At 42.6% G+C, this 25,275-nt stretch overlaps 1 protein-coding gene across 1 annotated transcript; it reads right to left on the bottom strand.

The window, feature by feature from the left end:
• Positions 1-48: 48 nt before the first annotated feature.
• On the bottom strand, positions 49-24,000 carry AUNIP (aurora kinase A and ninein interacting protein). Its single transcript, XM_007979960.3, has 3 exons — positions 23,824-24,000; positions 3,565-3,706; positions 49-1,993 (listed from the first exon to the last, which is right to left on the bottom strand). Exons 1-3 carry the CDS (start codon positions 23,899-23,901, stop codon positions 1,158-1,160), a joined length of 1,056 nt encoding a protein of 351 aa, XP_007978151.1. The 5' UTR covers positions 23,902-24,000; the 3' UTR covers positions 49-1,157.
• Positions 24,001-25,275: the final 1,275 nt, after the last annotated feature.

The raw sequence follows: 25,275 nt of genomic DNA, 5'->3' as shown, positions 1-25,275 counted from the left end.
TTTAAGCCTCTTAGGTACCATATCAACAACAAAGGATAATGCCTTGGGTAGAAGACAGGTCAAACTAGACTCTGGCTCAGATCAGACTCAGGGCAATGACAACATATACTATTACAGTTGCATTTTCAAAAATAAAATTGATAATCGTTTACTTACCAATTACCACAAGAGCCACTTTGTAAACATTTATTTGGATTCGTAGTTTTACAAAGGGGATTCCCTCCTATCTTGTGGGAAAAGGGTAACACAGTCACATCCAGATTGTTATATAGCTCAGGCTTTTTAAGGGGTATATTTAAACATAGAGTATATAACTTTAAAGTGCTGTACAGTTACCATAAAAATAAAATAAGAAACTAGCACCATTCTACCTCTCTTCTGCGCACACCTGGGTTGTGGGGAGATTTGCTAATCACTCAAAATAAGGGTCAAGAGTAATCATCCCAAGCTTAGGTCGAAGTGGGTTAAGATCAGCCAGAGATTAAAAGTTCACACATCTGGCCCGGCACGGTGGTTTACACCTGTAATCCCAGCACTTTGGGAGGCCGAGGCGGGCAGATCATGAGGTCAGGAGATGGAGACCATCCTGGCTAACACGGTGAAACCTCGTCTCTACTAAAAATAGCAAAAAAAAAAATTAGCTGGGCTTGGTGGCACGCGCCTGTAGTCCCACTACTCGGGAGGCTGAGGCAGGAGAATCACTTGAATCCAGGAGGCATCGCACCACTGCACTTCAGCCTGGCAACACAGTGAGACTCCATCTGAGAAAAACAAAAGAGAAAAGAAAAAAAAAAAAAAAAAAAACCCACACATCCATAAGCAAGGTCCCAGTCAGACATCTGGAAGGCTCTGTGCAGGCTAAGTAAAAGGCGCTTTCATGGAGAGATAAATACCCACTGTGCTGCCTCAGTGTTCATCATAGACTTGTTCAGGGAATTTATCAGCCACCATCTTCCTGAGGGAAAGCCATGATGGCAAACCCAGTGTCTTAACAATGGTACTGCCCTTTATTTACATAGGGAAGATGCTCAGTAATGATAACTTCATCCCATGCTACCTTCCCACCTAAACAAACTCACCCGTCTCTCCATCCACAACTATATTTTCCTACATCTCTGTCATTTCAAGGTACTTTTAGGAACAAAGCTTCAAAACATTTAGAATTGGTGCCTGATAACTTGATTACCTTCAGAGTCCTGGGTAAAGAGCAAATCAGGCTTCAGATTTTGAGTTGGCCCATCCTCCTGGCACTGAGCCCAAGAACTGTCAGGAAACGGCCCTAAGTCCCAATTCCAGTTATTCGTTACATCTTGAAAAGGAGCTCTAGTGTTGTGGGCAATGACCCGCTGACCTTGAGAATCTTCAGTGAAAAGCTGACTCCAGGAGTCCTTGTCATTGTTTTCATTGTCCCAGGAAAACACAGAAACCGGACAAGAGCTTTGTTTCACTGATTCTACGTTTTCTCCATTCCAGGATTCCCTGTATGTTTGAAGGAGGACAGGGGCCTGCCTGTTTTCTTTGGCAGACACCTTTCTTTCCAATTTAGTCTTGCCTAAAGGCTGACAGCATTTGTCCCCAGGTAGTTTGGTGTGTTTCTTCATACTCTGACAGTTCTTCTTAGACCCATGAAGCCATTCCCATTTCCTGGCAGAATCCCCTTTTTCTTCCTTTTGGTCTAGCAAACAAGAACTTTCCAAGTCCTCGGTGAAGGAAAAAGCCAATGGGGTATTACTCTCTCCAGCACAGTCTAGAGTATCAGGCTGGAGCAAAGATAGCTCAGAAGTGTGGTGGCCAGAAGTCTGGAGGGACTGAGGAGAGAGTCCAGCTTCCTGGATGTCTGCAGTGGTTGAAGTGGCTAAAGGGGATACCATGCAATCATGTGCTAAGCCTGGGATCAAATGGTCTAGCTGGGTCACATTTTTCTTGGACTCTTTGTTGAGCTGACTTTCTGTATGAGATGAAACACTCTTCTGGTCACTACCATTTGTCTTTCCTAATAAAACAAGAATGAACAAATATTATTCTGCAGAAAAACTGCCCTAAGCAGGATTCAGTTGGCTTTTTCTGAAATCAGTATCAGCTACTATTACTACCTAGTGCAGGAGTCTTAGCCTCTTCATATAATTTTGTAGCCAATCTTCCTGTTTTCAATCTTGCCAGTCTCTCATGAATGAACTCTAAAACATCAGATCTTATATTCCCTACTCAAATACATGGATACTTCCCATCACCTATCTAATAAAGTCAAACATCACATACAATCAGACCACAGCCTACTTTACCAGCTGAGTTTTCATTTGTAGGTTTGTTTAACATAGGGCACATTAGTTTTCCTTTTGTTTTTTATTTAATGTGGTTTTTACTAAATGATGATCCTCTGGCCAAATATACATTCCTGGACATTATCCTTAAAGAAACATGCTAAACACATATAAGTTTTGTAAGGTCTTAAAGATGACATTAACCATCCAACTCTGATAAACCTTCTGGTGACAGTGTGAAAAACGTGGGTCCTCCACTCCCCAGGCATTTCATTGGAAAGGGAGTGAAGACACAATTAGGATGCTAAGTCAGTCAGTACGTAGAATAGTGAAACAACTACTAGTGTTCAGCCTGTTAATTTTATCAGGCATAGAGTGGATTCTCTTCTGCCTTAAGGATGGAGGACATGGAATTCCCAGCTTGGCTCAAATTACACCAAGATCTAATTATAAAAACAAAGCAGAATAACTCCAATAAGAATTATACTGCAGAAACTAGGTTTTGTGAGAATTCTCAACTTTTCCTTAGAATTCAATATAGATTATAAAATACACCAGAATTTATAAGTGGAAGAAGTTTTTTTGTTAATTTTTTTTTTTTTTAAAATTTAAATCTGCCCTTACATAAAACAAAAGAGTATAAGTTTTTGTTTGGAGGAGGGAGAGGGCATTTTGAAGGTTTAGGCAAAGCAATCCTGAGAATCACTCCCAGCATTAGAGCACTCTTCCCAACACCCTCCAAGTGGCAGGAACCCTGCTGCTTAAGGCCCAGCCTGCTGAGTCAGCTGCTCCCCTGAACAGGGACCTGGAAGCAAAGAACTGCCAAAGGATGAGACATAAACCAACTTTATGTGAGGCTTTCTAAGAACAAGCATCTTTGAACCTTGCACTAATTTGAGAAACTTCACACAAAAATATCAATTATCAATTAACCTTAGACAGAGTACCCATTGTGGCCAACCCAAGATATATACCTCCTAACTAATGGCAGGGCAACTCCCCAGTGCACCTCCAACTCCCAAGTGCACCTCCAACGCCCAAGTACACCTTTCCTGACTGCTCTGTCAGCGAATACAAATATTTAAGTTGAGCAAAACAGAACCAGAAAAGTATGTCTGTAAAAGCACACATATATTGCTTTTCAAAAGGCAACGATTTTTTATGTTTTATAACCTCTTCTAATAGGCTAAGTTTAACATAATGCACTGGTTTCACCATTTCTCATAAATGTTCTAACATGGACAAATGAACACACTCCTTTTTTGCTCTGGATAATGAAGTATTCCCACATGGGCCACCATACCTGGCTGCAAGGTGAAGAAGGAAGCAATGCTTCTCTGGTGAATGCCTGTAGATGGAGCTCTTCTTTGAGTAAAATAAATACTAGCCTTTCTTTCTCCAGGAAGGAGTGTTAGCATTTTGGTGCCTGGTTTGATTAAATGTGTCTGAGAAAGGAGAGAAAAAAGAATAATGAGCCTATTAATATTAAAAGACAGACAGCAGAGATTCAGTACACACCAGTGACCCTCTGAGAACCACACTAGACCCTCTGTACTCCACTTACAGCCTGTTCTCAAGGTAGTTCGTGCTGGACATCATCTTCCATTTCCAGCCATCCTAACAGTGTTTTTCTCAGGAATCACATATTCCAATGATAGCCCAATCTTTCTGCTTCCCCATGGAAATCAGTCATGCTGACTAAACAAACAGGATTTGTTAACAGGATGGCAGAGATTATGCTCTTTTATATTTAAGGATAATTAATGATTCTATATCAGCAGCAGTTGATGCATTTTCAGTAGTTTTTAAGTAGTCACATAGTGGTGGTGAAGAGCATGGCTCAAGAATCATTCCTAGTTCTGCCACTGCCACTTTGCTATGTGACCTTCTCCAAGTTGCTTAATCTCATTCTCAGGTGTCAAGTGGGGACAATAATAGTACCTATCCCTATGGCAGTTATGAAAATTTAGTAAGGCCGGGTGCGGTGGCTCATGCCTGTAATCCCAACACTTTGGGAGGCTGAGGCAGGCGGATCACAAGGTCAGGAGTTTAAGACCAGCCTGACCAATATGATGACACCATGTCTCTACTAAAAATACAAAAATTAGCCAGGCGTGGTGGCAAACACCTGTGGTCCCAGCTCCTTGGGAGGCTGAGGCAGAAGGATCGCTTGAACTCAGGAGGCAGAGGTTGCAGTGAGCCGAGATTGCGCCACTGCACTCCAGCCTGGGTGACAGAGTGAGATTCCATCTCAAAAAAAAAAAAAAAAGAAAGAAAATTTAGTAAATTTATTCACATAAAAGGCTTACACAGTTCCTGGCACATAGAAAACATTCAGTAGCAGTTGGCTAATATTAAGAGGAGAAGCTGTGAAACAGCACCAGTCTCACTACACTTTTAACTCAGGCACTTTTATTCTTTAGAGAATGGAACTGGAAGATAGGCAAGAGAGGTTTGAGAAGTGAGTTGTCAACTAACTATAAATATAACTTCATCCTTATTTAATGTGATTTGTTTTTATTTCTATTTGCTTGTTACAGAATGCCTGAGAAATAGGACGAATAGGATTATATTCAATTCAATTTTGCTGTGTCTGCCAAAAAACAAGATTTGCCAATATTCATGCAGCAAGTTAGAGGTAGGCCTGAAATTTGAAGCCAAGTTATTTATTCTAACTCAAAGTTGACTTCATTTTTACATTTGGAAACTAAGTTGTACTTTAAGTGGTTAAAAGAAGAAAGAAATCCTGGAGGTAAAACTCATACTTCAACATGTATTACTGGTACAGAATCTTCTCTTCCATCACATACAACCAGAAAACTGGATCAAAGATACATGAAAAAATTGATATAAACAGCAGACAATAGGCAGTAAAGAATTATGATCCTTGAGAAAAGGGAAACAAATAAGGTGAGCCCGATGATCATTCCAGCTTTCTGCCTGGAAGTGCTTTGCAGACCACAGTATATCCTTTTTTGATGAATTGAGTAGACTGAGATTGGAATTTGTGGAAACTGAGGTGGCTGAGATTTGCAGCGCAGAGAAAGACCTCCAGAATGGAGACCTCTGCATGGGGATCCCTTTAGTTCCATTACTGAATACTAACCTACACATGTGTTAGGTGAAACCCCACAAAGCCAGGCAATGAAACTGCAAACTGGAATTGCAAGCCGAGCAATTCCCAGAGTTCACACAGGCTGGGGGACATCTGTGTTCCCCCTATCCGGATAGGATGACCTTGAATACCAGGGACATTCATTAGAGCTCTAAGGAGAATCATCCTTTAGTAGTAGAACTAAACTAGCCCTAGAGCAAAAACTATTCCAAACACTTACCTTAACAAAGCTTAAAAGCAAGCTTTGAAAGTATCAAGCTGACTAGCAAGTAACTACCTGCCAAAACAATTTTCAATTTTTTTTTTTTTTTTTTGAGACGGAGTCTTGCTCTGTCACCCGGGCTGGAGTGCAGTGGCCAGATCTCAGCTCACTGCAAGCTCTGCCTCCCGGGTTTACGCCATTCTCCTGCCTCAGCCTCCCGAGTAGCTGGGATTACAACAGGTGCCTGCCACCACACCTGGCTAATTTTTGTATTTTTAGTAGAGACAGGGTTTCACCATGTTGGCCAGGCTCAAACTCCGGACCGCACGTGATATGCCCACCTGGCCTCCCAAAGTGTTGGGATTACAGGCGTAAGCCACCACGCCTGGCCAATATTCTTTAAAGACAACAATATCCAGATACTTAATGTAGCACTTGTAATGTCTAGCATGCAATAAAAAACTACTAGATATGTGAAGCAGAAAAATACTGTAATTGGGATAGGAGTGATCTGTTAATAGAAACAGACCCAGAAATGTGATAGATAAAGAGAATTAGCTGACAAGTAATAGTTAACTTAAAATAGAATAAATATGCACAAGGATTTGAAGGAAAATATGAACATAATAAGGCGAGAAAATAGAAGATATAAAAAAATTCAACAGATGAGCTTAACAACAGACTGGAGACTACAGAAGAAAATAACAGTAAACCTGAAGACAATAGTAATACAAACTACACAAAATGAAGCAGAGAGAAAAAAATAACTGAAAAGGAAGAAGCAAAGTCTTAATCAGTGAGATATAAAGCATACATATAATTAGTCTCAAAAAAAAAAACAATGTGGAGGGGGACAGAAAATATGTTTGAAGAAAGAAGGGCCAAAAAGTTTTCCAAATATGGTGAAAATTAACTGTAACATTCTTTTTCAAAGACAGCCAATACGAAATCTCCCATTTCACATATTCTTCTTATGTAACTGTGACACTCTTCCCATCAAGTGATGAAGTCCTTATTCTCTGACCTTGAACTTGGAAAGTACTTTGTGACTACTTTGACCAATAAGGTATGACAGAAGTAACAAACACTATACATGATTTCCAAAACTAAGTCATAAAAATGCCATGCACTTCTGCCTTGCTCTCTTGAGGTGCTCACTCTTGGGACCCACCCAACACATTATGAGGATGCACAAGCTGCCACTTGGCTCTCTAAATTTTATAGAAGCCACATCCTAGATATGTGAGATAATGCGGTTAGTATGCCAACAAATATTTGAGTACCTATATGCTAGGACTGGGAAGATAGTGATGAACAAAATAGACTTTCTGCTTCAGTAAAGTTTATAGCTTAAGAGAGAATAACAGACTAATAAATAGTTACTTAAATTACTACAAGTGTGCTAAGTCCTATAAAGAAGCTTTACAGAAAACTACAGATTATCAGAAAACACTAAGACCTCAATTAGCAAAACATCTGGGAATAAAGCTTTTTGCCAAGTTGGCAGGAGCCGAAGGATGTACCTTCCTTAGGCCAGAGTGAGGTCAGAAGTGATACTGTTCCAGTTATAGCTCTTAGAAGACCCATGGCTTCAAGGATCTATGTCTATCTCAGTGGACTGTTAAGACTGTGTGAGAAAAGGTTATTTGGAACTGAGAAAGACCCCAGGTAAAAAGTCCTTCAGCTGATTATCCCTACCTCAAAATAAAGGCAGCTGTTTGTACTTTATACAGTATAGGCATACCTTATTTTATTGCACCTTGCTTTACTGCACTTTGAAGATGTGTTTTGTTTTGTTTTTTACAAATTGAAGGTTTGTGGCAAGCCTGTGTTGAGCAAGTCTTTCAGTGCCATTTTCCAACATCATGTGCTCACTTCATGTCTCTGTGTCCCATTTTGGTACTTCTTGCAGTATTCCAAACTTTTTCATTACTATATCTGTGATCAGTGATCTTTAATGTTACTATTGTAATTGTTTTGGGGCACCATGAACCACATCTGTATATGATGGCAAACTTAATCGATAAATGTGCATGTTCTGACTGTTCCGCTGACTGGCCACTGCCTCAACTCTCTCCCTCTCCTTGGGCTGCCCTATTTAATACTGAAATTAGGCCAATGAAGAACTCTATAATGGCCTCTAAGTGTTAAGTGAAAGGAGGAGTCATGGGTCTCTCACTTTAAATCAAAAGCTAGAAATGATCATGCTTAGTGAGGAAGACATGTCCCAAGAGGCCAAAAGCTGAGCCTCTTGCACCAAACAGCCAAGTTGTAAATGCAAAGGAAAAGTTCTTGAAGGAAATTAAAAGTGCCACTCCAGTGAACACACAAATAAGAAAGCAAAACAGCCTTATTGCTGATACGGAGAAAGTTTGAGTGGTCTGGATAAATGATCAAAAGCCGCTACAACATTCCCTTAAGTCAAAGCCTTATCCAGAGAGCAAAGCTCTAACTCAAATTCAATTCTATGAAAGCTGAGAGAGGTGGGGAACGCCACAGAAGAAAAGAATTTAGAAGAAATTGATTCCAACTCTCATGGATGACTTTGCAGCATTTAAGAGTTCAGTGAAGGAAGTAACCATAAATGTGATGTAAATAGCAAGAGAACTAGAATTAAAAGTAGACCCTGAAGATGTGACTGAATTGATACAATCTCCCAGTAAAAACTTTAATGGATGAGAAATTGCTTCTAACAGATGAGCAAAAAAAAAAGTGGTTTCTTGCAATAGAGTCCACTCCTGGCAAGGATGCTGTGAACATTGTTGAAATGACAACAAAAAATTTAGAATATTACATAAACTTAACTGAGAAAGCAGAGACAGGGTATGAGAGGATTGACTCCAATTTTGAAAGGAGTTTTGTGGGTAAAATGCTATCAAACAGCAACATATGCTACAGAGAAATCTTCCATGAAAGGAAGAGTCATCAAGGCAGCAAGTTTCATTGTTTTATTTATTTATTTATGAGACAGAGTCTTGCTCTGTCGCCCAGGCTGGAGTGCAGTGGTGCAATCTCGGCTCACTGCAACCTCTGCCTCCCGGGTTCAAGCGATTGTCCTGCCTCAGCCTCCTGAGTAGCTGGGATTACAGGTGTGCGCCACTATGCCCGGCTAATTTTAGTGTTTTTAGTAGAGACAAAGTTTCACCATGTTGGCCAGAATGGTCTCGATCTCTTGACCTCATGATCCACCTGCCTTGGCCTCCCAAAGTCCTGGGATTACAGGTGTGAGCCACTGTGCCCAGCCAAGTGTGACCCTTTCTTATGCTCAACAACTCTATTATCAAAAAAGAGCTGGAATCATATACATAACTCCTCTCACTATTAGAAAATGTTCTCATGGTTCCACAGCACTTAAATTCAGTTTAGCTCTTATTTTATCTTTTATCTCTTCTGATAATTTACGAGTTTATCTTAAAGTTTTGCTTCAAACAAATATAATTCCTTTTTTTTTTCATGATTCACTATGACCTTCAACTCCAGTAGATAATTTGATCTAATTCCTTTTTTCATAATGGTCATTCTGGTCTTAAATTTGTATATGAACTCTCATGTTCCATACATTGACACACATGAAAGTATTATTCCTTTTTGCCATTCTCCTTCTTCCTTTATGCTTCCCAGGGCCTACTCATTCTCCTCCCACTTTTAGAGTCACTGAGAGCATCATCACCAAGTCCCTCTTTCTTTTTAGTCTTTCCCAGCATTAATTTGATGACATTTAGGATGAAAACCTTTCTAGTCAGCACTGTCATGCCCCACTGAGTCAGGCTGAAAGGATGACTCTACCTCATAAGCACGCCCTAAGGAGGACTGTTTAAGAAGTGTTACCAAGAAAAGCTATCAGGGGTCTCATCATTATACATCTCCAACAACTTAAGTTAGCTCTGTTGAATTAGTAACAAAGTATTCATTCACAACTTGCTTCAAAGCTCTCTTATTTCTCTGCAGAACTAAAAACACACTACCTTAGTTTAGGATCTCATAAACTCTTGTCTAGCCCTAAACTATGACAATAGTCTCTTAGCTAGTCAGGCCTTCATTCACCACCTATTTCAATTCATCCCCCACATAACCTCTAGATTAATCTTAAAGGACAGCTGTGATCATGTCATCTTGCTCAAAATCTGTCAATAGTTTCTCTACTACCTGTAGCATAAAGTGTAGACTCACACTGCACACATTGATGATTCCAGTTTACCTTTTTCTCTACTACCAAAAGCCCTCCATGCATCCCGTAACATAATACCCAACTACATGCCAGTACCTGTTGATAGCCTCCAACCTCCTCATTGTATGCCTCACGGAGAAAGGCATTTTTCACGCCCAGCTCGGAAACATACTCTTCAGCTTATCACCAGGCACTCCTGATTCCCCCAGCCATGTGTGGTCTCTTCCTCTTCTGAACTGGCCATTTATCACTTGGTGTCTCAAAACTTAACATCCTACAAAATCCGGGCATCAGCATGTGATCCACATACCTTTTTCCAATCCTGCACAGAACTTAATATAGCTTAATACACGTAATAGGCACTCGATTCAATAAATAGGTAGATATGCAGGAAGGATTTCCCATTTTCGTTTTATTTACAGCTACTTATTACATATTCAGCACAACAGCAATAGAGCTGACAGAAAACACTAAGGCTTTTCTAGTGCTGTGATCCAAGCTAAGATGAACTCCTGTCACTATAATTGATGTCACATATAAGGTCCAGAACACAGATAGGATGGAAGTGTACACCCACTGAGAACTATGAAGTTTTCTATCCCAAAGTAATCTAACAACACAAAATTATTGCAGGAATCTTCAAGAACCACCCTGTATTGGTTTTTCATCTAAACCTCATGAAAACTCAACAGGGAAAAGAGAAAAGCAAATTTCTTCTATCACAGTTCCTAACTGGAGACCTGATATGTCTACATCCACTGGCATTACTAAGTGTCATAAAAGGGTGCTCCCAGGCCAGGCGCGGTGGCTCACGCCTGTAATCCCAGCACTTTGGGAGTCAAGGCAGGCAGATCACTTAAGGTCAGGAGTTTGAGACCAGCCTGGCCAACATAGTGACACCTCATCTCAACTAAAAATACAAAAAAAATTAGCCAGGCATGGTGGCATGCACCTGTAGTCCCAGCTACTTGGGAGGCTGAGGCAGGAGAATCACTTGAACCCAGGAGGTGGAGGCTTCAGTGAGCAGAGATTGCGCCACTGCACTCCAGCAGGCAACAGAGTGAGACTCCATTTCAAAAAAAAAAAAAAAAGGCCGGGTGAGGTGGTTCACACCTGTAATCCTAGCACTTTGGGAGGCCAAGGTGGATGGATCACCTGAGGTCAGGAGTTCAAGACCAGCCTAGCCAACATGGTGAAACCCTGTCTCTACTAAAATACAAAAATTAGCCAGGCATGATGGCGGGTGCCTGTAATCCCAGCTACTCAGGGGGCTAAGACTAAGACGGGAGAATCTCTTGAACCTGGGAGACAGTGGTTGCAGTGAGATCGCGCCACTGCACTCCAGCCTGGGCAGCTGAGCAAGATTCCATCTCAAAAAAGGGTACTCCCTGCTAATGAGATTTTTTTCACTTTTGAAGGACATAATGCATGCATGTCAGAGGTCACTGTACATTGACTCTCAGTTTTGCTCTAATAAGGACTACTTATTGAAGATCTGTTTAAACCTTCTCTCATTTTAACTACTTCCATTATAGCAGTGGCTGCATGTGGCTCTCTGAGTCACACAGACGACAGTCCTACAAAAGAAAGACGACCATTTTGCCTCAACTGAAATGCAGTGGAGGAGGAATCCTCACTCTGGAGCAAATCCTGAATCCCCCTGGAAAATGTTAACTTCAACAGAAGTATTGTAGTATATGTATACAATCAGCAGCTATATACCTATTCTCCCAATTTCCAAATACTACTTCAAGTCATATTTTCTATTTTTATTTTTCTCTATCCTTTACCTACTCAGGTACCAATTTCTGGCTGCTAAATGTAATCATATGTGAAGATGCAAAAGGGCTTTAAAAGACACTGAGAGCTGGTCCAAATAACTGGACCAAATTATAGTTTAAAGAATAGTTTTGGGTTTTTTTTTTTTTTTTTTTTGAGACGGAGTCTCGCTCTGTCGCCCAGGCTGGAGTGCAGTGGCCGGATCTCAGCTCACTGCAAGCTCCGCCTCCTGGGTTTACACCATTCTCCTGCCTCTGCCTCCCGAGTAGCTGGGACTACAGGCGCCCACCACCTCGCCCGGCTAGTTTTTTGTATTTTTCAGTAGAGACAGGGTTTCCCGTGTTAGCCAGGATGGTCTCGATCTCCTGACCTCGTGATCCACTCGTCTTGGCCTCCCAAAGTGCTGGGATTACAGGCTTGAGCCACCGCGCCTGGCCGGGTTTTTTTTTTTTTTTTTTTTTTTTTTGAGATGGAGTCTCACTCTGTCACCCAGGCTGGAGTGCAGTAGTGTGCTATTGGCTCACCACAACCTCTGCTTCCTAGGTTCAAGCGATTCTGCTGCCTTAGTCTCCCGAATAACTGGGATTACAGACGTGTGCCACGATACTAGCTAAATTTTTTTTTGTATTTTTAGTAGAGATGGGGTTTTACCATGTTGGCCAGGCTGGTCTCAAACTCCTGACCTCAAGTGATCTGCCCACCTCAGCCTCCCAAAGTGCTGGGATTACAGGCATAAGCCACCATGCCCGGCCTTAAAAAACATTTAAGCAATCCCCTACTAAGCCTATTTAGGTCCTTCTTGAGTGTATATATACTTTTATATATATAATTATAGAGACCAATAAACCAAAATAAAAATAAACAACTGGCCAAATACGGTGGCTCACACCTGTAATCCCAGCACTTTGGGAGGCACATCACTTGAGCTCAGGAGTTCAAAACCAGCCTGGCAACGTGGTAAAACCCGGTCTCTACCAAAAAGCCAAGTACAGTGGCGCACGCCTGTGGTCCCAACTACTTGGGAGACTGAGGTGAGAGGATCCATTGAGCCTGGGAGGCGGAGGTTGCAGTGAGCCAAGATCATGCCACTGCACTCTAGCCTGGGTGACAGAGTGAGACCCTGTCTCAAAAATAAAATAAAATAAAATAAACAACCAAAAATAAACAACTTTCAACTTCTACCATCCTGGACTAAGTCCTTGTTACTTCTTATCCAAACTTCAGCAGTATCCTCCAAATTCCTCTAGCCTGTCAGGATACTATACACTCTCAAATAACCACTAATGGGTTAATCTTCTTAAGAGATACCTCCCATGACAACAAATTCCAACAACATAGCACTAGTTTACCCTCCTAAACTCACCTTCAACTCCGGGGAATAGTCTACACGTTAGCCAAATTGAATTACTCCCTATGCAGTAAAGAATCTTGGCCAGGTACGGTGGTTCGTGCCCGTAATCCCAACACGGTAAAACCCCATCTCTACTAAAACTACAAAAAAAATTAGCCGGGGTTGGTGGCACACACCTGCAATCCAGCTACTTGAAAGGCTGAGGTAGGAGAATCACTTGAACCCAGGAGGCGGAGGTCGCAGTGAGCCAAGATCATGCCATTGCACTCCAGCCCAGGCGAAGTTTTTTTGAAACTCCATCTCAAAAAAAAAATTCTTACCCAAGGAGAGGCCTGGAAGCTCCTGAGAGATAATCTCTAAATCCTTGGAATGTCCCACCTGATAGCAGTGTTGTTTTGTTTTGTTTTTTAACCTGGAAGCCTTGGGCCACACCAAATAATCTATGCTAACAATTATCAGCATGACCTCTATAAGGGCTGAAAACCAAGGTCAGCCAGGAAGGTAAGTCAACCACATGCATGTGACCGAGCCCCCAAAACAACTCTGGACATCAAGGCTCAGGTAAGCTTCCATGATTGGCAGTACTCTGTGTGTACTGTTACATATCACTGCTGAGAGCAGTTGGCATTGTCTAATCCTTCACTGGGAGAGGACGCTGGAAGATTCAGGCTTGGGATTCTCCTAGACTTGGCTCTCTATGCCCCTGGCATTGGCTGATTTTCATTTGTATCTCCTCACTGCAATAAACTGTAACCATAACAGCTTTCAGTGACTTCTGTGAGTACTTCTAGCAAATTATGAAACCTGAGAATGGTTTTGGGGACCTCCAAACTTGCAGTTGGTGTCAAAAATTATGGTGGTCTTCGAGACTCCTTAACTTTTATTTCGTGTTTCACAAACATCCCTTATACTTCCTGCTTCTGTGGCACTATTCATATTGTCCCACTGCACTCCCATTGCTTTCCAACAAAATCTGGCCCTTCGTTTAAGGTCTAACTCTTCCACAAAGAGTCTTTCTTTTCATTTTAACAGCTTTATTAAGATACAATTCACATTCCATAAAATTTGCCCATTTAAGTATATAGTTAAGTTTTAGTATACTTATGAAGTTGTGTAATTATCACCAAATCTAATTTTAGAACAGTTCTCATTTCCCCCAAAAGAAACCCTCTAGCCTTAGCAGTCATTCCTCACTCCCATCCCACCCCAGGCCCAGGAAATCACTGACTTTCTTTTCTATGGATTTGCCTATTCTGGACCTTTTATGTATCATACAATATCTGGTCTTTTGTGACTGGCTTCTTTTACTTAGCCTGATGTTTGGAGGTCTATCCATGTTGTAGCATGTATCAATACTTCATTCCTTTATATTGCCAAATAATATTCCATTGTATAGATATATCATTTTGTGTTATTTTGTTTGTTTGAGACATGGTCTTACTCTGTCACCCAGGCTGGAGTGCAGTTACATGATCTTGGCTCACTGCAACCTCCGCCTTCTGGGTTCAAGCGATTCTTCTGCCTCAGCCTCCTAAGTAGCTGGGATTACAGGTGCTTGTCACCATGCCTGGCTAAGTTTTGTATTTTTTTGTAGTAGAGACGGGGTTTCACTATGTTGGCCAGGCTGGTCTCGAACTCCTGACCTCAAGTGATTCGCCCACCTCAGCCTCCCAAAGTGCTGGGATTGCAGGTGTGAGCCACTGCACTCGGCCCTAGATACACCATTTTGGTTACCAATTGATGTTCATCAGTTGATGACTACTTGGATTGTTGCCACTTTTTGGCTATTATGAGAAATGCTAAGAACATTTGTGTGCAAGTTTTCATGCAGACATATGTTTTCCTATCTCTTGGGGGTACATACTTAAATGGGCAAATTTTATGGTATATAAATCATATCTCATTAAAGCAAATTTTATGGTATATGAATCATATCTCACTTCAGTCTGGGTGACAAATTGAGACCCTGACTCAAAAAAAAAAAAAAAAAAAAATTAACTGACCATAAATTTAAGGGTTTACTTCTGGACTTTCAATTCCTTTGGTCTATAATATGTCTATCTTTATGACAGTATCAAACCATCTTAAGTACTGTAACTGTATAGTAATTTTGAAATCAGTACATGTGATTCCTCCAACTTTGTTACTCCTCAAGCTTGTTTTGGCTTTTCTGGATCCCTCGGATGTCATGAATTTCTGGATCAGACTGTCAGTATCTGCAAAAAGGACAAGTGAGATGTTGATAGGGATTGCACTGATTCTGTAGATCAATTGGGGAGTATTCCTATCTTAAGTCTTTTTTTTTGAGACGGGGTCTCGCCCTGTCACCCAGGCTGGAGTACAGTGGCCGGATCTCAGCTCACTGCAAGCTCCGCCTCCCAGGTTTATGCCATTCTCCTGCCTCAGCCTCCTGAGTAGCTGGGACTACAGGTGCCCGCCACCTCGCCCGTCTAGTTTTTTTTTGTATTTTTAGTAGAGACGGGGTTTCACCATGTTAGCCAGGATGGTCTCGATCTCCTGACCTCGTGATCCGCCCGTCTCGGCCTCCCAAAGTGCTGGGATTACAGGCTTGAGCCACTGCGCCCGGCCTAAGATTAAGTCTTCTGATCAATGAACATGTAATGTCTTTCCATTATTTACATTTTTAATTTATTTCAATGAGTTTTATAGTTTCCAGTGTATGTCTTGCAATGTTTTGTTAAATTTATGCCTAAGTATTTTATTCTATTTGATTCTACAGTAAATGAAATTATTTCCTTAGTTTCATTTTTTGGATAAAATCCTACCATATAGAAGCATAATTGATTTTTGTATCCTGTCACGTTGCTGAACTCATTTTTTTCTAATTTTTTAAGTGGATTCCTTGGGATTTTCTATATAAAAGATCATATTTTCTCCAAACAGATAATTTTACTTCTTCCTTTTCAATCTGGGTATCTTTTATTTCTTTTTCTTGCTAAATTTCCCTAGATAAAATCTCTAGTGCAATGGTAAACAGAGTGGCAAGATCTTTGTCTTGTTGCTGATCTTAGGAGTGGAAACATTCGGTCTTCTTAAGTATGATGTTAACTGGGTTTTCATAGATGCCCTTTGTAAGGCTGAGAAAATTCCCTTTTATTCCTGGTTTGTTGAGTGTTTTAATCACAAAATGATGCAGTCAAAATGCTTTTTCTGTGTTTATTGAGATGATTATGTGTTTTTTGTATTTTATGCTATTACTATGGTATATTAATTGGTTTTCAAATTTAAACCAGCCTTGCATTCCTAAGATAAATTCCTCTTGGTCATGATTTATAATCCTTTTTATGTGTTGCTAGATTTGGTTTGCTTGCATTTTGTTGAGTATTTTTGTAACTGTATTCATAAAGGATACTGGCCCATAATTTTCTTTTCTTGTGATATCTTGGGTCTAGTTTTAGTATCAGAGTAATACTGGCCTCAAAATGAGTTGGAAAGTGTTCTCTCCTCTTCTACTTTACTTTTTTGGGAGAGTCTGAAGGATTGGTATAATTCTTTAAATGTTTGGTAGAATTCACCAGTGAAACTATCTGGACCTGGACTTTCCTTTGCAGGAAGTTTTAAAATTACTAATTCAATCTCTTTGTTATAGGTCTATAGACCAAAGGGATTGAACTGAAAGTCCAGAAGTAAACCCTTACATTTACAGTTTATTTTTATCTATTTCTTCTTGAGACAAGTTTGGTAGTCTGTGACTTCCTAGGAATTTGTCCATTTCTACTAAGTTATCTAAATGTGTTAGCATACAGTTGTTTATAGTATTATCTTATAATTATTTTTATCTCTTTTTATTTTCTTTTTTGAGATATAGTCTCACTCTGTCACCCAGGCTGGAGTGTAACGGCACAATCTCGGCTCACCTCAACCTCTGTCTCCCGGGTTCAAGTGATTCTCCTGCCTCAGCCTCCCGAGTAGCTGTGACTATAGGTGCACGGCACCATGCCCGGCTAAGTTTTGTATTTTTAGTAGAGATGGGGTTTTTTGAGCCACCTCACCTGGCCTCTTGGTGACTGATTGAGACAAGGTCTCACTGTGTTACCCAGGCTGAAGTGCAGTGGCTCAATCACCACTCAATGCAGCCTCAACCTCCCTGGGTTCAGTGATCCTTACACCTCAGCCTCCTGAGTAGCTGGAACTACAGGCATGCACCACCACACCAGGCTAATTTTTCTAATTTTTGGTAGAGACAGGGTCTCCCTGTGTTGCCCAGGCTGGTCTTGAACTCCTGGGCTCAAGGGATCCTCCCACCTCAGCCTCCTAAAATGCTGGGATTATAGGTGTGAGCCACTGCATTCTCTTTTATTCTTGATCAGTCTAGCTAAAGTTGTGTTGAGTTTGTTGATCTTTGCAAAGAACCAACTTTTGATCTTCATTTTTTTTCTTTACTATTTATTTTCACTCCAAATTGTATTATTTCCTTCCTTCTGGTTACTATGGGTTTAGATTGCTCTTCTTTTTCTAGTTTCTTAAGGTAGAAGATTAGGTTATTTGAGATTCTTTTTTTTTTTTTTTTTGAGACAGGAGTTTCACTCTTGTTGCCCAGGCTGGAGTACAATGGCATGATCTTGGCTCACTGCAACCTCTGCCTCCTGGGTTCAAGCAGTTCTCCTGCCTCGGCCTCCTGAGTAGCAGGGATTACAGACGCCCGCCACCACGCCCAGCTAATTTTGGTATTTTTAGTAGAGATAGGGTTTCACCATGTTGGCCAGGTTGGTCTCAAACTCCTGACCTCAGGTGATCCACCCACCTCAGCCTCCCAAAGTGTTGGGATTACAGGTGTGAGCCACTGTGCCTGGCCGAGATTCTTTTTAATAAAAGCATTTACAGCTATAAATATCCCTCTTAGCATAGTGTTAGTTGCATCCCATAAATCTTGGTGCATTGTGTTTTTGTTTCATTTATCTCAAAGTACTTTCTATTATAATTTTCCTTTTGATTTCTTCTTTGACCCTTGGTTATTTAGAAATGTGCTGTTTAGTTTCAACCTATTTGTACTTTTTCTTCTGTTACTGATTTCTACTTTCATTCCATTATGGAGAATATACTTTGTATGATTTCAATCTTTCTAAATTTATTGAGATTTGTTTTGTGACCTAGTATTTGTGGAGAATGTTCCATGTGTCATGGAGAAACCTATGTATTCTGCTGTTGTTGAGTAGACTGTTCTATATTTTTGTCTGTTAGGTCTACCTGGTTTACAGTATTGTTGAAGTCTTTTTTTCTTGTTGATACGCATAATTGAAAGCCGGTATTAAAGTCTCCAAATATTGTTCACAAAATCGTTCTTAACATTAGCTGTATTGGCCGGGCGCGGTGGCTCAAGCCTGTAATCCCAGCACTTTGGGAGGCCGAGACGGGAGGATCACGAGGTCAGGAGATCGAGACCATCCTGGCTAACACGGTGAAACCCCGTCTCTACTAAAAAAAAAAAAAATATATACAAAAAAAAAACTAGACGGGCGAGGTGGCGAACGCCTGTAGTCCCAGCTATTCGGGAGGCTGAGGCAGGAGAATGGCGTAAACCCAGGAGGCGGAGCTTGCAGTGAGCTGAGATCCGGCCACTGCACTCCACCCTGGGCAACAGAGCGAGACTCCATCTCAAAACAAACAAACAAACAAAAACAAAACAAAAAAATAAACATGAATCTCACACAGTTTCTCACGGTGGTTAGCTTGGTGGTTATGGCTCAGGGTCTCTCATGACGTTGCATTCATGATGTTGGCTCAGGCTACAATCATCTGAAGCCTTAACTGGGGCTGAAGGATCCACTTCCAAGATGGCTCACTAACATGGCTGTGAGCAGGCTTCATGTAGCAACATGGAAAGTAGCTTTTCCCAGAGTGAGCAATCAAAAGAGGTCATAATGCCATTTATGACCCAATCTGAAAAAATCACACACCATCAGTTCCGACAATAGTCTGTTCATTAGAGGCAAGTTACAGCCGGGCGCAGTGGCTCACGCCTGTAATCCCTCTGGGAGGCCAAGGCCGGTGGATCACCTGAGGTCAGGAGTTTGAGACCAGCCTCACCAACATGGTGAAACCCTGCCTCTACTAAAAATACAAAAATTAGCCAGGCGTAGTGATGCATGCCTATAATCCCAGTTACTCGTAAGGTGAGGCAGGAGAACTGCTTGAACCTGGGAGGTAGAGGTTGCAGTGAGCCGAGATCACGCCACTGCACTCCAGTCTGGGCAATAGAGTGAGACTCCATCTCAAAAAAAATAAATAAATCAATCAATATATAGCAAGTTACCAAGTCCAATCCAAACATAAAGGCAGGAGAATGAAGCTCCACCTCTTGAAGGGAAGAGTGTGGACATATTTTAAAACCATCACAGTCCACCTTCTGGCCCCAAATTACTTACATTCTTCCTATATGCAAAATATACTCCCTCCCAAAACTCTACAAAAATCTCATCTCTTTATAGCATTAGCTTAATATCAAAGATACTAGCATCTAAAACAGGTACATGTGAAGTCCAAAAGTGTAGTTTAAGTACAGTTCCTTTAGATCTGCAGGCCTGTGAACTAAAGACAAATTATCTTCCCTCATACATCTAACATACAATTTGGAACAAGCATAACTGTTACAGACATTCTGTTCAAAAAGGGGGAAATAAGAGGTACAAGTGGGTCACCAGTCAATGGCAATTCTGAAATCCAGCCAGGCATTTATTATCTCACAACTTCTGTGCATGAAGAATTTGGGTTAAGCCTAGATGGGTGGGCTGTCTCACAGTCTAGTGAGGTTGCATTCAAAATATCAACCAGAGGTGCAGTATCCAATTTCAAGATGACTCACTCACTCACACAACTGTTGACAAAAGGCCTCAGCTCCTCACTGCATGAACCTCTCCACAGAGCTGCTTGAGTGTCCTCACAACATGACAGCTGGCTTCTCCCAAAGAGACAATGAAGCTAAAGCTGCAATGTCATTTATGACCTAGATTCAGAATTTTTTTTTTTTTTTAGATGGGGTCTTGCTCTATCACCCTGTCTGGAGTGCAGTGGTGCAACCTTGGCTCACTGAAACCTCCATCTTCCGGCTTCAAGCAATTGTCCTGTCTCAGCCTCCTGAGTAGCTGGGATTATAGGCACCCGTCACCAAGCCTGGCTAATTTTTCTATTTTTAGCAGAGATGGGGTTTCACCATGTTGGCCAGGCTTAGACTCAGAATTCTAACACTATAACCTACCACATTCTAGTCATCGGAGTCACTAAATACTGTCTGTGCTCAAGGAAAGGGGAATTAAGTTCTATCTTTTAGAAGGAAAAGTACTGAAGGATTTGTGGACATATATTAAAACTGCCACACTCCTCCACCCATGATAAACTTTTTTTATTTTTTGTGGAGTTGGGGTTTCATTATGTTGCCCAGGCTGGTCCCAAATTCCTGGCCTCAAGTGATCTCCAGCCTCAGCTTCCCAAAGTACTGAGATTACAGGCACGAGCCACAGCCCTATTTTTTTTTTTTAAACAAACATATATTATTTTCATAATATAAAAACAAAATGACTAGTATACATACAAGGCCTAAGTAATGAGGCCAAATGGGTAGTTCAAATTAGGAGAGAAGCAAACTCACTCCAAACATAGACCACTATTGTCTACTGACCAGACTACAAACCACTTATTCTCTCATAAATAGCAAACAATTCTGTGTAGAGATCAAGTGGGAAGAGGCATGTTTTCAAAAACACAGCCACTAGCTACTGCCCATCCATCCCTGACATTAAATCTCAAAGGACTATATGCCTATTTGATAGCCACTCTAGGAAGAGGCACCTTGTGAAAGGGAATCTTTAGTACTCTTCTCTGGGTTGGAAGTCAGAGTAATAGATAATAGTCAGGAACCAAAGATTTTAACGAGTATCTCTGGGAATCAAGTAACAAGAAGGAGAAATGGTGTTAGTGAGTATGGTAATAAGGTCCAGGCCTCCAGAAATCAGAGTAAGGTAAGGGCCTAGAGATGTTGGAGGATTCCATACCTGCCATGCACTACATCAACAAGACAAATGTTTTCACCATAACACTGCCAGGGAAAAAGGTAGGATTTGGGGGTATAAGAATTATAGACAGACCAAGCACTGTGGCTCATGCCTGTAATCTCAGCACTTTGGGTGGCTGAGGCAGGTGGATAACTTGAGGCCAGAAATTCGAGAACAGCCTGGTCAACATGGTGAAACCCTGTCTCTACTAAAAATACAAAAATTAGCCAGGTGTGGTGGCACATGCCTGTAATCCCAGCTACTCGGGAGGCTGAGGCAGAGGCTGCAGTGACTCGAGATCACGCCACTACACTGCAGCGTGGGTAACAGAGCAAGACTCCAAACAAAAAAACAGAATTAGGCCGGGCATGGTGGCTCACACCTGTAATCCCAGGACACTAAGGCAGGCAGATCACCTGAGGTTGGGAGTTCAAGACCAACCTGACCAACATGGAGAAACCCCATCTCTACTAAAAATACAAAATTACCAGGGCAAGGTGGTGCATGCCTGTAATCCCAGCTACTCGGAAGGTTGAGGCAGGGGAATTGCTTGAACCTGGGGGGTGGAGGTTGCAGTGAGCCAAGATCGCACCATTGCACTCCAGCCTGGGCAACAAGAACGAGACTCCTTTTCAAAAAACAAAACAGAATTATACACAGAGAGACAAATATTGGCTCTCCTGTTCCCTGTGGAATATTCCCTTTCTCTCTCTCCTGAACTCTTCCTAATTCTATTTTTGTCTTCTTTCTAAATTAAACTGGTGGCTGAGTACAGTGGCTCACACCTGTAATCCCAGCACTTTGAGAAGCCACAGTGGGCAGATCACTTGAGCTCAGGAGTTCAAGACCAGTCTAGGCAACACAGCGAAACCCCATCTCTACAAACAAAAAATACAAAAAATGAGCTGGGCTTTGTGGTACTATGCCTGTAGTCCTAGCTACTTGGGAGGCTGAGGCAGGAGGATCACCTGGAGCCCGGGGACAGGACTGAGGCTGTAGTTAGTCGTGATTATACCGCCACATTCCAGCCTGAGTGACAGAGATCCTGTCTCCAAAATTAACAAATCAAAGTAGTATACAAGTTTCCCCCCAATTCCATGTCATTCAAGAATGTATTCTAAGGGTACAAACGGCATATTCCTAATTCAAGGAGTAATAAACAGCTACTGTACATTTTGATCTTTTTTTTTTTTTTTTTGAGATGGAGTCTTGCTCTGTCACCCAGGTTGGAGTGCCCTGGCTCGATCTCAGCTCACTGCAACCTCCACCTCCCGGGTTCAAGCAATTCTCCTGTCTCAGTCTCCCGAGTAGCTGGGATTACAGGCGCCTGCCACCACACCCGGCAAATTTTTGTATTTTTTTTTTTACTAGAGATGGGTTTTCGCCATGTTGGCCAGGCCGTCTCCAGCTCCTGACCTCAGGTGATCTGCCCGCCTCGGCCTCCCAAAGCACTGGGATTAAAGGCGTGAACCACCGCACCCGGCCATTTTGATAATTTTTTTAAAAATAAAACGATCGGCCAGGCACGATGGCTCACACCTGTAATCTCAGCACTTTGGGAGGCCGAGATGGGCGAATCATTTGAGGTCAGGAGAGCGAGAGCATCCTGGCTAACACGGTGAAACCCCATCTCTAATAAAAATACAAAAAATTAGCAGGGCATGGGGGCGGGCGCCTGCAGTCCCAGCTACTCGGGAGGCTGAGGCAGGAGAATGGCGTGAACCCGGGAGGTGGAGCTTGGAGGCAGCCGAGATTGCGCCGTTGCACTCCAGCCTGGGCAACAGAGCGAGACTCTGTCTAAAAATAATAATAATAATAATAATAATAATAATAATAATAAATAATAATAATAAAACGATCAAATTTTTCATCTATAAAACCAGGATAATGACAAAATCTACTTTATTGAATTTTGGTGAGTACCTGCCATTGATGAGTCCCGGCAAAGTGCCTGATACATAGAAAGCACTCAATAAAGGTCAGGTATTGTTGTTATTATTTATACACCTCTTTTTTTCCCTGTAAGACTGTGAGCAACTTGAGAGCAAGAATCTTGCCCCTAGTGTCTGTTTTGAGCCTGTTTCCGTATGTAAAATGGGTATCATTACACTATCTACCATATAGAACTGTACCAAACAAGATAACATACCTAAAACACTTAGCACCAGCGTAAGATGCTCAATAAACATGAACGATTATTATCTCACACTTTTGTTTCTTTATAGAAACTGAAGAGCATCTTGCCTAGGTGACAGACCTGAGTGTGATTTCCAGCTCCTTCTAGTTAGGCGGGCCTAGGTTAGTTCCTGAACCTCAGTTTCCTCATTTCCAGTAAGAATGACGACACATATAACGCATATTCAGCATCGAATGCAGTATCCGGCACCCAGTAGATAGGAGGCCAGCTCCCCTTCCCATAGCTTCTACTCTTCCCCTCAGAGCTACCGGTTCTTGGCAGCTAGAAGGCCTGCAACTTGGCAAATTGGGTGGAAACAGACCCTGGGGTGAGAATTTCCCAAATTTGCATTCGCATGCATCTCCCAATGCTCCAGCATCTACTAGGACGTCTCGCGGGGACTCCGGCCTCCTTGGGAGCCTGCTCAGTTAAACTGCTCCGGGCGAACTTTCCCTCCGCTTCTCGCACACCTGAACCCTCGCCGCCCGTCCCGGGGCACCGCTCCTCCACCCCCCTCAACAGCACGCTCCTTTCTTCCGTCCCTCCCACCCTCTCCAAGCCCCATTTTTCAACTTTCTTCAGACCCCAATCCCTCTTGCCTGTGAATCCCCAATGCTGTTCCCTCTGTCCCTGACTTCGCTTCCATTACCTCCAGGTGTCCCCCAAACTCCTCCCGTCAAACTCCTCCCGTCCTGCTCCTCCCGTCTTACGCCTCCAGGCCCTACCTTGTCCCCAACGCCCTCTCATCCCCCAGCGTCCCACCTGCACTTTCCGCCTCTTCAGCGCCGCCGCGTCCAGCCACACGCCGCAGGCCTCCTCCTCGGGGCCTGTCCGCCTCATGGCCGCTGAGGAGACCAAGCCGGCAGGACGCCGGCTCACGCTCCAGACACCTCAGCAAACGCCACTGCCGCCGACGTTCGGATCTCGCGCCAACGCTGGGGGCGGGGCTACGTCGCGACTGCCCCGGGCGTCAGCTCCGCCCCGGCAAGGCCCCCGCCCCCGGCAAGGCCCGCTCCCTTCGCTGTGCCCCGCCCACTCACTAACCTTCGCCGCCGGTCCTTGAGTGCTTGCGGCGCCTTTCCCTGCGCCGAGGAGTGCGTTTTCTTTCTGATCTGTTCATTCAAGACCGGATTTCGGAAACTGCTGCGTGAACGGTTCTCGACAGCCTCAGAAACGTACATTTTCTTTTTGCTGCATTGTAAACTTCTTACAGTAAATATAATAACTACCCCGGGCTTAGGAATTTGTTCGTGTCATCGCTGAATCTTCGCGATCACCCCAAGAAGGAAGCGGCTGATACGAGATCAGGCCCGTAGACTCCAGACCAGGGGTCCTCGCCCTAAGTGGTTACTAGACACTCGAGTGTGCGAACAACTTTGGTAATTTTTTTTTTTTTAATGTAAGCGTAACTACGAAGCCACATGGAAGAGGATTTTGAAAAGGTTAAAATCTGGGGTCCAAAACTAGCTTTCAGTCCTGCTTTCACTGTTTACTGTGCCTTGGATTTTAAAAGAGGATCAAATGAAGTTTGTGAAAGTACTTTGTGAATTCAGAAAACCCCTTGGAAATGCAAAAATGCGGGCACCCTACCCATCCTTCTGTCCCTAACCACAATCTACATAGATGGAATATATGTATATTATATGTAATTTTTACATATTGTATATATATAAAAAAAAATTTTTTTTGAGACAGAGTCTCACCGTCACCCAGGCTGGAGTGCAGTGGCACGATCTCAGCTCACTGCAGCCCCGCCTCCTGGGTTCAAGCGATTCTTCCGTCTCAGCCTCCCTAGTAACTGGAAATACAGGCACACGCCACCACACCCAGCTAATTTTTGTATTTTTAGTAGAGATGGGGTTCCACTATATTGGCCAGGCTGGTGTCGAACTCCTGACCTCGTGATCCGCCCACCTTGGCCTCCCAAAGTGCTGGGATTACAGGCGTGAGCCACTGTGCCCGGTCAAAAATTTTTAAATTTTTTTTGTCAGGGGGAGAATCAGCAGCTCAGCCACCTCTTGCCCAGTCTGCAGCAGGTCAGTCAGGAGCCTCACCCATCTCTGCAGCCAGAGCCTGTCTTCATTGTGGACAGAGCCATCTCCCCCAGGCAGTCTCGGCTCACTGCAACCTCAACCTCCTGGGGTCACGTGATCCTCCCACCTCAGCCTTCCAAGTAGCTGGGACTATAGGTGTGCGCCACCACACCTGGCTAAT

Source organism: Chlorocebus sabaeus, chromosome 20 (assembly GCF_047675955.1).
Source record: "Chlorocebus sabaeus isolate Y175 chromosome 20, mChlSab1.0.hap1, whole genome shotgun sequence".
Classification (NCBI taxonomy): domain Eukaryota; kingdom Metazoa; phylum Chordata; class Mammalia; order Primates; family Cercopithecidae; genus Chlorocebus; species Chlorocebus sabaeus.
Note: the sequence above shows the minus strand (reverse complement) of the source record. Positions and strands in the feature narration are given on the sequence as shown.

Coding starts and splice junctions, on each gene's coding strand:
- AUNIP (XM_007979960.3), bottom strand. CDS start 23,901: ATGAGGCGGACAGGCCCCGAGGAGGAGGCCTGCGGCGTGTGGCTGGAC. Junction 3,707..23,823: donor TGAAGAGGCGGAAAGTGCAG/GTGGGACGCTGG, acceptor CTCCTTTCTCAG/ACACATTTAATCAAACCAGG. Junction 1,994..3,564: donor CTTCTTCACCTTGCAGCCAG/GTATGGTGGCCC, acceptor TTGTTTTATTAG/GAAAGACAAATGGTAGTGAC.